At 37.7% G+C, this 11,503-nt stretch overlaps 2 protein-coding genes across 2 annotated transcripts; both read left to right on the top strand.

Moving 5' to 3' along the window:
- Positions 1-37: 37 nt before the first annotated feature.
- LOC106943507 (calpain-9-like) lies at positions 38-5,347 on the top strand. Its single transcript, XM_015026813.1, has 10 exons — positions 38-330; positions 422-458; positions 891-971; positions 1,053-1,110; positions 1,466-1,530; positions 2,200-2,268; positions 2,373-2,451; positions 4,279-4,395; positions 4,936-4,994; positions 5,090-5,347. Exons 1-10 carry the CDS (start codon positions 53-55, stop codon positions 5,114-5,116), a joined length of 870 nt encoding a protein of 289 aa, XP_014882299.1. The 5' UTR covers positions 38-52; the 3' UTR covers positions 5,117-5,347.
- A 787-nt stretch (positions 5,348-6,134) lies between these two features.
- Positions 6,135-11,401, top strand: LOC106943508 (zinc finger protein 768-like). The gene is made up of 4 exons (XM_015026814.1): positions 6,135-6,677; positions 8,330-8,406; positions 9,771-9,885; positions 10,231-11,401. Exons 1-4 carry the CDS (start codon positions 6,401-6,403, stop codon positions 11,208-11,210), a joined length of 1,449 nt encoding a protein of 482 aa, XP_014882300.1. The 5' UTR covers positions 6,135-6,400; the 3' UTR covers positions 11,211-11,401.
- Positions 11,402-11,503: the final 102 nt, after the last annotated feature.

The raw sequence follows: 11,503 nt of genomic DNA, 5'->3' as shown, positions 1-11,503 counted from the left end.
TTTAGCTTCAGTTAGCGGTTGCCCTTCCTTCAGAAGAAAATAAACTGGCCATATGATTTCCTCTTGTTTCAAAGAGGATTCCCTCAAACTCAGACCTCATGTCCTCCTCTGTCCTTCTCAGGCTCCGGACGAAGAGGACCAGGTGGGGAAGGACTTCTTCCGCTACCACCCGTCCAAGGCGCGCAGCAGGACGTACATCAACATGCGGGAAGTGTCGGAGCGCTTCACTCTGCCGCCAGGGAAATACCTGCTGGTCCCTACCACCTTCCAGCCGCACCACGAGGCCGACTTCGTCATCCGCATCTTCTCTGAGAAAAAGGCCGAAGCCATGTGAGTACAGCGTCAATCCAGGACTCAAACCCGTAACAAAACGAAATGTTTTACGACTTACAGCTGTAACAAAATGCTTCGTGTTCAACAGAGAGATGGGGACCAATGTGGACGCAGATTTACCTGAGGTAAATAAGTCACTGATAATCAGAGCTGGTAGGAACTTCTGTTTTGTATCTTTACTTCTACTTGCAGTATCTTTACTCTTAATTGAATAAAAATTTCTGGATACTGTTTTTTTTCTTTGAGCAAATTATTGTTAAAATTCAAATTTTAAATAACTAGTTTGTCTAAATTGAGGCACAAAAACAAGACAAACAATGTAATTTAATTTAATAATGTAATTTTTAAATATTAAATGATGTTTTGATCAGTTACTTGAATCGCCTTTTTACCAAAGACGTTTTCTTTTCTTGTTTCTTGGACGGCTTCCTTACTTGAGTAGAGATACGTAGAAGTAGTGCTACTCTTGCTTCTCCACCCAGTTCTGCTCTTAATAAATCATATCTTGAGTTAACAAATTGAGTCTGCTGGTCCTGAGGTTTTGTCTCGTCCTGCAGCCACCGTTGCCCAGCGCTCCAGAGGACGAGACGGAGGAAGAGAAAGACCTGAGGAGGCTGTTTGAGCAGCTGGCCGGTTCGGTAAGAAACGCTCTCCTAGACTCCCAGAGTTTAAATGAACAGCAAACGAGTAACTTTTATTTTTCCTCAATGTAACGACAGGATAAAGCGATCTGTGTGAGAGAGCTTCAGGAGATGCTGAACGGTGTTCTCAGCAGACGTAAGTAGGAAAGCAAACTAACTAGATCTTTGTTTTTATCAGAATGGATGTAAAAGAGAAGAAAATGTAGAGCAAAATAACTACACCACAAAAACACAAAACTTGAAATAACAAATGGATAAAGTAGTCACTTCTTGGTGCTAATAAATAATAAAGAATTGAAACAGGAAAACAAAATGTGCTCAATTAGGAAAAGAAAAATCTAAATAACACAAACAAAACACAAAGTCCCAATTTCTTCTGTATTTTAAAAAATGTGGCGTTGATTTGACCTTTTTTTCTCAGGAATCTGTTGCTTGAACCGGAAGCAGACATTTTTTTAATAATTACATGTTTTGTTTTTTTTTGTCTCCAGGAAGAGAGATTAAGTTTGATGGCCTGAGTCTGAGCACCTGCCACAGCATCATCAACCTGATGGACGTATCCTTCCACCTCATGACTGCAGGTTTAAAACGGCTCCTGTTCTGCTAGAAGGAGGAAATGTTTTAAAAAGGATGTTTGGTCTTAACCAAAACAGGACATCTCAAAGTGTGGTGAACGACTTTATCAACAATAACTTCTAGCTTTTCACCAATCTAGTAAATGAATCAACAGAAGCAGGAACACCGCCCCCTAAAGGCAACAGAAAGCTACTACAGCTTAAGAAAGATTTAGCATTAGCTTTTAACTTTAGGTATTAAATTTCCTGCCTTTTTTCTTTTTTACCCAAAAAGCTTAAAAAAATATCCTGCTAATAGAAGTTATGATAAAAACTTTGTGATAAACAGACACATCTGAAGGAAGTTTTGAAGGTGATTCTGTTGGATTGTGTGGACTACTTTATTGGAGGATATTAATTAGGCTCTAGTGGATTTAAAAAGAACATTTTATTTGAGATGGCTCGGTTCTGTTCATCGTGAGAAGAACTGATCTGGATTCCAGTTCAAGAAAAGCTTGAAATATCCCTGTAATGTTATAAACGGAGATAATGACTGGAGTTCCTGTAAGATTTTTGTACTTTTTTAATAGATTATGAGAAATAGGTTGGTGATACTGGATGATGTGATTATCAAGATGTTGGTAAAGATTTTTCCTAACATAGTGAAACAGGTGGACAACACAGGAAAGATGGAGTTCCAGGAGTTTAAGGTGTTTTGGGACAAGATGAAGAAATGGATTGTATGTACTGATTTATGTGGTGAAATATTTTATTGGTGAAGGGTTGAGTAAATTTAGCTGCTGTTGTTATTGTGAAGTTATTTAAGACCAGGTTGTTGTTGCAGATGCTCTTCCTGTCCTTTGACACCGACCGGTCAGGAAAAATGTCTTCCTATGAGCTTCGCACAGCTCTTAAAGCCGCAGGTGAGTAAACTGACCAGCTTCGTATACGTTATAAAAATATATTTTAACTTTAAAAAGAAGGACTTTTTATAAGCAATATGCTCTTCAGTGAAGATATTGGTGGAGTGGGTGTTGTGGGGGGAAAAATACCCAAAGTAATCTTTTTGAGGGCAAAAAAATTATTCTTTCACATGCTGTTAATGCCGGCGCTGCCCGGTAGAACAACTCCGTTAACTAAATGAAACCTGGAGATGTAGGTTGATTGATTCAGTGCTGTGCGCCACAGCAAAGGGGAAAATGACATAAAAAACAGTCGAGGAACAACTTTAAACCACTCATATTTTTTTTTTTGCTCTGTGTATCGGCTACGCTACACTGACACGTTGCCGTAGCAACTGACTGACAACGGCTCCACAATATGCGTCAGGATTCAATACCAAAAAACACTCAAACGTTTCCCGCACTGTGGAAATATTCTAAAGTGATTTTTGTTGAATGTTACATTGATGTATAATCATGAATCTACCTTGATGAGTTGCAAGGAAAGTACAAGTGGAGCCTTACTCTGTTCTGCATTTTCTTCCCAGTGTGAGTCTTACAAATGGTATCTTGTAAGACGGATTTGCATAAGGACGTGATAACGACATCCTGCAGCTTGGTTAGGGCCCTGGCTTTTCACAGTAGGAGCCAAAAGGTGGATTAAAGAGGAGATGAATCAAATGGTTGTTAGTTTTATAACTTTGTCCCAGACAGGAATTGAGGTTACAGATCAAAGCTGTTTGCTTCAAAGTGGTCATCTTTTCTCTGTAGCTTCAATAAAACCTTTTATGACTGCTGGCCTTAAAACAAAAGGCTGAGCCTGCTCTGAGCAGGGCGGGGTTTGATCTGCAGAGCACAGTGAGACAGTCATTGGGGGAAACTTCAGATCTCTTTGCCTTTGGATAACTCTTTGCATGTTTGGTGCTTGAGTGGATATCCAAGATATATCTTGTATTTTTAATAAACTTTGGTTGGTTTTAACTCACTGATTCTTCTGGAATCTCCTGCATCAGTGAACCTTAACTGGAGACGTGAAAGTCTCCAACAACACAATGAACAGACATTCAGTCCGTTACAGCTTCATGTTTTAGGCTTGATGTTTATTTTGTGATTATTAATAAGTGACCGCTGTGGTAGATTAGCTCATTTAAACACCTGCTCTCTATTGATGATCTGTCAGAGTTGGTGTGTAGGCCACCTTTTTATTTTGTCACTGAACCGAAACAGACCGGATTCCACAGCACATCTAAATGTTAAGTTGTCAAAGTCAAGCTAGCATAACTAACCTCCCTCTCAGTCATTATTTTTGTTTTGTTAAAACTTTTTCCTAGTTATCTAGTTGTCGAATTTTTGACAAGTAGCAAAGCGCTGCGTCTCTTTTTCTTTTATATATCATGCGTACATTTAAGATTTGGCGCGTTATGTTGACAACTTGACAGCTAAAACCAATGCTAGTCAGTTTTGCCTCCCGCAGGAAGATGGGAGGAGAACAAAGTGAGGCGTAAAAGAAGGGCCTGGATTTTACAAAGTTGTTTTTCTGTCAAAGAAGGACTGAGAGTAAATTTTAGAAAACAATAATATGATATTACTGGTTAGATGGATTCTGGTAGGTTTTTAGTTCTGATTTGTTTAGGATGCATTTTTAGGAACAATATTTTTATATGGACTTTCATGAAGTTTTCTGAGAGACTTTTCTACGACCCTTCCAGTTAAAATCTGAAAGCCCAGAAAATGTGCGACTTATTGTTGAAGTGGATCTCATTACATGAAGTGACGGGTCACGTCTAAACTCTGCTTGGGTTCATGCAGGTATGAACCTGAACAACCAGCTGCTGCAGCTGATTGGCTTGAGGTTCGCAGACGATAACTACGACATCGACTTTGACGACTACCTCACCTGCATCGTCCGTCTGGAGAACATGTTCAGTACGTTAAAAAAATTAACTTATTCATTAGAGACAGCAGTAAAAATCAACATTTATGATTGAACAATATTAATCCCTGATGAATGTTTTTGATTTGCCACAATTCAGACCAGAGTTATAATAGGTTTTTTTTGTTTTGTTTTGGTAACTTTTTGTCTAATTCAGTTTTTAAAGTGTGTTTTCTAGTTTTTATTAGTTATTATTGCTTAGTTTTAGTTTGTAGTTTTATCTATTTCATAATTTTAATTAATTTTTAGGTGCAGAATTAAAATTAAAGTATTGCATGGTGATTATGAAAACATTAATTGGATAAAGAACACTTAACAGAAGATAAAATTTTCAAATTATTAGTTATTGTTGACTCTGGCGTTTTCACCCAACCTTTTCTGTTGCCATTTTGTTTGCTGGCGTAAGTGACGCCAGAAGGAAACTGGTTATTTTTCCCATTAGTCACTAGTTTATTTTAGTTTATTTTTGTTGTTTTGTTTTTGTAGCTAACTATAGTAACCTTAATTTAGACTGAATTGTGTTTCTTATTTAGGAGTTTTCCAGGCCCTGGATGAACACAACAGGGGAAGAGTAAGAATGAACATAATGCAGGTAAAAACCCTCACATAACTCCGGCTGAAATCAAATTTAAATTTGATTTAGCGACAAATCAAGTTGATTTACCTGCATTTTTTCCTCATTTCCAGTTCCTTTTGTTGTCGATGAATGTCTGAGAAAGAGGTGAACGCAAACTACAGGAGGAGCAGAAAGCAGTGATGAATGCCTCCATGTTGCTTTTTCGTACTTTAAAATCTTTATCTGTCCAGTTTACAAGACACTGATTTAATATTGTGAAACGCTTCCTGCACCAAAGTATTCAGTTGGTTAAGCTTTGAATTTTGCTGCCTTTTCTTCACTCAACAGCTGAATGCAAACAAAATGTTAATAAAAAGATCTAAATGTTATAAATATGTCTGGATTTATTTTGTTTTGCATTTTCATTTACATAATATGTGAAATCAGTTTAATCAAACTGGTAAGACACAAAATTTAGATTATTATTAATTATTATTGTTAAGATACTCTGCCTAACCAGATAATTTAGCTCTCAGTCTGACTCTGAATCCTAATAGGATTAGGACCCCCAAAGTACAAACAAATAAATTTCTGAGTTTAATCTCAGAATTGTGAATTTTTTTCTTAGAATGTTTTTTGTTCTCAGATTTGTTATTTTTTCTCAAAATTCTGATTTTATTTTTCTCAAAATTTTGATTTTAACCTGAGAATTGTAACTTTTTTCAGAATCCTGACTTTTCATCTTATTTTTATCTTTTGCGCTCAGAAAAAAAATTCTTGCAAATTTTTCAGATTAATCTCAAAATTTGAGTTTTTTTCTTGCAAATTTAATTTTTTCCCCCTCAAAATTCAGATTTCTTTCCAAAAATTTTACTTAAACCTCAGAACTCATACTTTCTTTTTCAAAATTCAGATTTTAATCTCAGAATTCTGACTTTTCTCTGAATTTTAACTTTTTTCCCAGAATTCCAAACTTTTCCTAAAAATTCTGACTTTATTTAATTTTTTTATTTTTCTAGAACATCTTTCAGATTAATCTAAAAATTTCGGAGTTATTTTTTAATTCTTGACTTTTACAAACTCAGAAGTTTTCCTTTATTTTCTTCATTAGAAAATTTAATAGATGAATCTCAAAATTTCTTGTACATTTTTGGCAGAAATTGACTCATTTTTTTCTATCTACAATGTCTCTAATGCGCCGTCGTAGTATTTTATATATTCGTCGAATAAAAATTATCTAGCGTATCACCAATAATTCAAACTTGTCACTTATTCATTTGTGACGCATTCCTGTTCGTTTCTAACGTCTCATGTCTGCGCATGCGCGCCTTGCCGGGAATCGGAACATGACAGTTTAAAAACAGCAGACACTTTAACTGGAAGAAGCAGGCTGGTTTTGTCTGTATGAGTCCATCCAGACGGCACCAGGAAGACCGCTGGGGATGATGGAGGACTGTCTGGGCTTCCAGGCGCAAATCGCCTCGGTAATAGAGATTTTGGCCAATTCGGCGGTGGTGGAAATCTGCAAACTGGTGGACGCTGGCTATGCGGCTCTGCGCTCCCAGATGGACCTGGAGCTTGACAAGAGCCAGAAGGAGAACGATGCCCTGCGGCAGAGGCTGCAGGAAATGGACGTGAAGATGAGGAGCTGCGAGAAGAGGCTGAGGAGGAGCCGCCAGCGGGAGGAAATGTACGCCGTCCATTTGAAGCCTGGAGAAGGTAAACGGACGGAGATGGCGCCGGTGGGACCGTTGGTGTGTGAATGAGCAGGATTAGAGGAGAGGTTTGGGGTTATGTCAGGATGGGGATGGGGATGACTGTGAATCCCAGACGAGCTTATTGGTGTGAGAGATCAACTGGTGACAACAGCTGTCTGAGGCTGACGCTCAGTGGGCGTGGCTTCCAGAATCCCCCTCCACCAGGGCCGACCAAAGCCTTTTTGGGGGCCTGAGCAAATCTTAATTTAGGGCCCCCCCATACCAATATATCAACACTGGATGCTTCGTCATTCCTAGTTTACTCCAAGGCAGTGGTGTCCAAACTTTTTGACAATCTGGCCAAAAATATCAAATTTTGGAAAAATAAATAAAGGTGGGTATAAAATATACACAATATTTTATTGAATTGTAGATTTCAAACATAAAATGCTCTTGCAGGTTTTCCAGATTAAACAAAAAAACAGCAAACCATATCCAACATTTTTAAAGTTCATCTTATTTTTATTTATTTTTTGTGTCCTTTTATCAACAAGAACTAGACATGGCTCACTCTTGATTTATTTTGCAAAGTTTCTTAAATGATTGTGCCCAAGTCTGCATTTTAGTAAATACCACTGGAGTTTTTGTGTTTTTTTTTATTTTTTTGTCTCTTTTTACTAAAATACATTCAAAACAGAAACCTGGATGAGTACTCTGTGTTGGACTTTATATTTTTCCATTTGCCCGGCAAAGCAAAATTAAGACATTCTTGAATTGAGATCAAGGGCCGGCCGAAATCGTTCAGAGGCTGCAAATGGCATTGTGGACACCCTGCTCTAAGTCCTTGTCTACATGTAGCTATGATATCTGATAAACTGAACAGATACTGTGAAAACTGTAGCATAAGAGGAAAAGAAACAGAATTGTTGGAGATGTTTAACCCAATAAAACAATTTCCAAGGCTTAATCATGATGTAATATAAATGAAATAGTCATTGAGTGTCTTTCAAAACAAATAGAAAATAAAACATTATATTTCCCTTAAATAAAATAAAGCTATTAATGTTCATAAAAAACAATATGTATTGTCCTTAATTTTTCAGCACGCAGTTTTCCTTCTTAAACAAAATAACCGAAGACATGATACCACTTATTAAATAAACAACATGTCTTATCACAAAACACAATTGTGCATATTTACCTCATTCTGCTTTCCAACGACGTTATTTTAAGAATTTCCCTCTAGTTCCTTCATTTCAGCAGTCCATAAAACCCACGAAGAAATATACCGTTATTCAAAATGACCACAAGGTGTCACTGTTGGACAAACAAAAGAGCAGGAGAATTTTAATTTCTCTCCATTTAAAAGCAGTAAAAACGAACGATAACAAAAACTCTGGCCAATGTAAATGTTTCCTGAAGGCGTTGTTTTAGAAAGAGCAGGAGTTTTTAAAGAGAGAAAGTGGTAGATTATATATATTTGATTTGTAGCATTATTTTTTAACAGAACCAAACCTGTAGACCTTTTCTGTGATGATCTCAAAACCTAAAAAATGATGGTCCAGAACAACTTCAGGCAAACCTGACTGAAAACCAAGTCATGCATTAAAGGAGTAGCTTTTTTTTTTTTGGTAAAGAATAATGCATAATACAGTTTTATGTCATATTTTTCAGTTTCTGGCAACCATCAGCCTCTGCTGGCGCCTCTTCCTGCAGCATCTGAAGACGTAACATTTCATCATGTCTCACAGGTAAATATAAATTGGAATTTAAAATAAAGATGTCCAACTATTGTTGAGAGAAAAAAACAATATTCAATGGAAAATCACAAAGAATTAAGAAATATTATTCTTAAATTGACATTATATACACTCGTAGCCCAAAATATCATCACGTGATTCACAAATTGTCGCCACTTATCATAAAAGAAACAGTTCAAGCATTTATAACACAACTAAATAAAACAACAAACAAAAATACTTTAATGAGAACCGAAGAGTTTATAAGAAAGCAGCTAACTGGGAGACATTTTACTTAATGTAAAGCACGGTGGTGGAAGCATGATGGTTTGTTTTATTTCTACTACCATCTCCTAGATTTACCTGTCAGTATATGCTGTGATCAATAAATGTCTTATTTTTACATGACATTAAGACCAGCAGTGATTGAAGTTAAACAATAAACTATACAAAAACATTTCTATATATTTTAAGTGCTGTATTTGATCAATAGAAATTTAGACAATATTTATTGTTTTAGAAGTAAACAGAAGAAACGGTCAAGTTTTAAAGTTTTCTTCAAGTTATTATTTTCAATACGTACACTGTAAAACATTTGAGCCACATTTGTGTCGACTATCTTCTACTCTTTAAGTCAAATAAATTTAACAAGTTTTAGATTTTGAACCTCTGATAAAGTTCATTATCAGATCAGAAATTTTGTTCATGCAATTTGAAACAAGAATTTAAAGCAAAATAAGTAGTTATTTTATCTTGATAATGTGAGTAAAATAATAGAGAAATGTGACCTTTAACCGGGGCAGATTATTTTCTTGCATATTGTGAAATAATTATTTGGTTTAAATCGCAGCATTAAGTTAAAACTCAAAATTCAAGATTAACAAACTTAAAAAACTGTTTAGAAAACTTGTCTCTTGTTAAATCAACTTCATGAACTTTAATTTGAGTCAAAACCAAAACAATTTTCTTGTGACTTAAATTGGATCTTCAAGGCAGCAGGTGGACTTTCATTTTCAAGTTAAACCACCTTCAAATGTTTTACAGTGTAAACAACGCATCAATAATATTAGTAACAAAATAAAAATATATACACTAATCAAACATAAAACTGACTCCTCCAGTATACACATTGTACATTTCAGTCTGGAATACATATAATTTGTCCTTTATGTTACTATTATCTTACAGTTTCCAAAATGTACCTTCACAGTTATGTTTATCAGTCTACAGTATCGATAATCTAAATACTGTGTCCTGTACGATGAAAACTAACATTTTCTATTCTATTTAATCCATTCATACAACACATCCAATTATATTCTATGTTCACTAACAAATAAATAGTTTATTTATTTGGTTTATTTACTGTATTCCAGCAAGAAGAAGCTAAGCTAGCCTTGCAGAAACAGGTGAAAAAGGAGCGAGAAAGCTGCAGCCTGGATGTGAAGGTGGAGGTCAACATCAGCACCGACTGTGGCGACCTTTCTTCTGGTGAGATGTCCTCCCATCGTAGTTTTAGCTGCTTCTGATTGGTTTTTACTGATTTTTCCAGGACCTTTGATCCTGACAATAATGTTGCTGCTTTTTTTTTTGTTTTTTACATTTTTAGATTTTGCTTCTTATGGGAAATCAAAGAAAACAAGACTTTGCTGCCAATTATAGCAAATTTATGTTAAGAGTTTATATGAACTGTAACAAAGTATGCTTTTTTGAGAATTGTGATTGTTTCCTATGAATTATTTAGTCAGAAAATGTAAACTTGAAACTCCAGAGGTGAATGTGCATTGTGGATCCATTTTACTTAGAGAACTTCTTTCTCTTTCTGTCCTTTTTCAGCCCGGGATGAGAGTGAAGAACCTCCTCCTGCTGATATCGTCACTGACACCAGTACCAGCACCTTGCTGTCCTCCTCGCAGTCTTCTCCGTCTCCCACTGACGCCACAATAGATCTGACCTTCAGACCTCGAGCAAAACGGAAGGCCATGAAACCTTTGAGCAGCAGTTTTCCCGCCGGCAGCGTTGGCGTTCAAAGCCCCGTTAGCAGGGAGTTTACCGAGTGCCTTCCAGGCAGCGAAATGAAGCCAGAGGAAACTACAAATGACAGCCTTCATCCTTCTAATTTGGCAGCTGCTGTGAAGTCAGAAGAACCCAGCGCTGACCCTAACTTGGACCTGGATCTGGCCTGGATGCAGGAGCGGGTCAGTCATCTTGGTGCAGCTTATGCAGTTGCACACCTGGGTTTGGGGAACACAAACTCTGCACATGCTTTGTCCTCCTTTCCTTCGCAGGGAGAGGCAGACGCTATAGACGGTCCAATGGCCGTCACTCATGAAGTGGCTGCTTTTGCGCCATCTTTCGACATGGCTGCCGTCATCGCCGCTCCACATCCTCCTCCGCCCTCCCACTGCACAGGTTCTGCAGCTAGACCACCTAACCAGCGGCGGCCGCCCAGGAACGGCGCTGCGTTTAATAAGGAGCTGCTGGTGTGCGCGGTGTGCCGGCTCGTCTTCCCAAACGCTGCTGCCCTGGAGCAGCACCAGCAGATTCACACGGGGGAGAGACCGTACACCTGCCCCCACTGTGGGAAAGGGTTCGCCCAGCCTAACAACCTGAGGGTCCACCTTCTTGTCCACACTGGTGAGAGACGCTACCGCTGTACACTGTGTGGGAAAAGCTTCATCTCTTCAAGTCACCTGAAAAGGCACCGCACAGTTCACACACAGGAGAAACCCTACAGCTGCTCCCGCTGTGGACAGTCCTTTAGCCAGATGTGTAGCGTTCGGAGACACCGGCAGCAGTCCCAGTGTGGCATGTAGATGGTGTTTAATCTTCCCTTAAGCCAGACTCTAAATATTCAGTCTTCTGTGTATCTGTGTGTGTTAGTCGATCGTCTGCTTGAACAAAGGACATTAGACTTAACTCTATCTGCTACTTCATGACTGGTGGGTTTGTTGTTTTCAATGGTGTTGTCAAAGCTGTTTTAACCGAATTATTCTAGTCTCCAAAACATTTTCCTGTTCATACTTTTAAATGGACAAAGTGAAAAGATTACTTTTCTTTGTTACCCAAATAGGTTCCTAACTGTGAGGCGCCATTTGTAGAGTTACAC

This window comes from Poecilia latipinna, unplaced genomic scaffold (genome assembly GCF_001443285.1).
Source record: "Poecilia latipinna isolate Pla-1442-1.1 unplaced genomic scaffold, P_latipinna-1.0 Scaffold5386, whole genome shotgun sequence".
NCBI classification, from domain to species: Eukaryota; Metazoa; Chordata; class Actinopteri; order Cyprinodontiformes; family Poeciliidae; genus Poecilia; species Poecilia latipinna.
This window is presented reverse-complemented; position numbering and strand designations above follow the sequence as displayed.

Bases quoted from the DNA above. Each gene is read 5' to 3' on its own strand.
- LOC106943507 (XM_015026813.1), top strand. From the start codon at position 53: ATGATTTCCTCTTGTTTCAAAGAGGATTCCCTCAAACTCAGACCTCAT. The intron at 459-890 runs GTAAATAAGTCA...CTCGTCCTGCAG, and splicing joins TGGACGCAGATTTACCTGAG to CCACCGTTGCCCAGCGCTCC. The intron at 2,269-2,372 runs GTATGTACTGAT...TTGTTGTTGCAG, and splicing joins ACAAGATGAAGAAATGGATT to ATGCTCTTCCTGTCCTTTGA.
- LOC106943508 (XM_015026814.1), top strand. From the start codon at position 6,401: ATGATGGAGGACTGTCTGGGCTTCCAGGCGCAAATCGCCTCGGTAATA. The intron at 6,678-8,329 runs GTAAACGGACGG...CATATTTTTCAG, and splicing joins CCATTTGAAGCCTGGAGAAG to TTTCTGGCAACCATCAGCCT. The intron at 8,407-9,770 runs GTAAATATAAAT...ACTGTATTCCAG, and splicing joins CATTTCATCATGTCTCACAG to CAAGAAGAAGCTAAGCTAGC.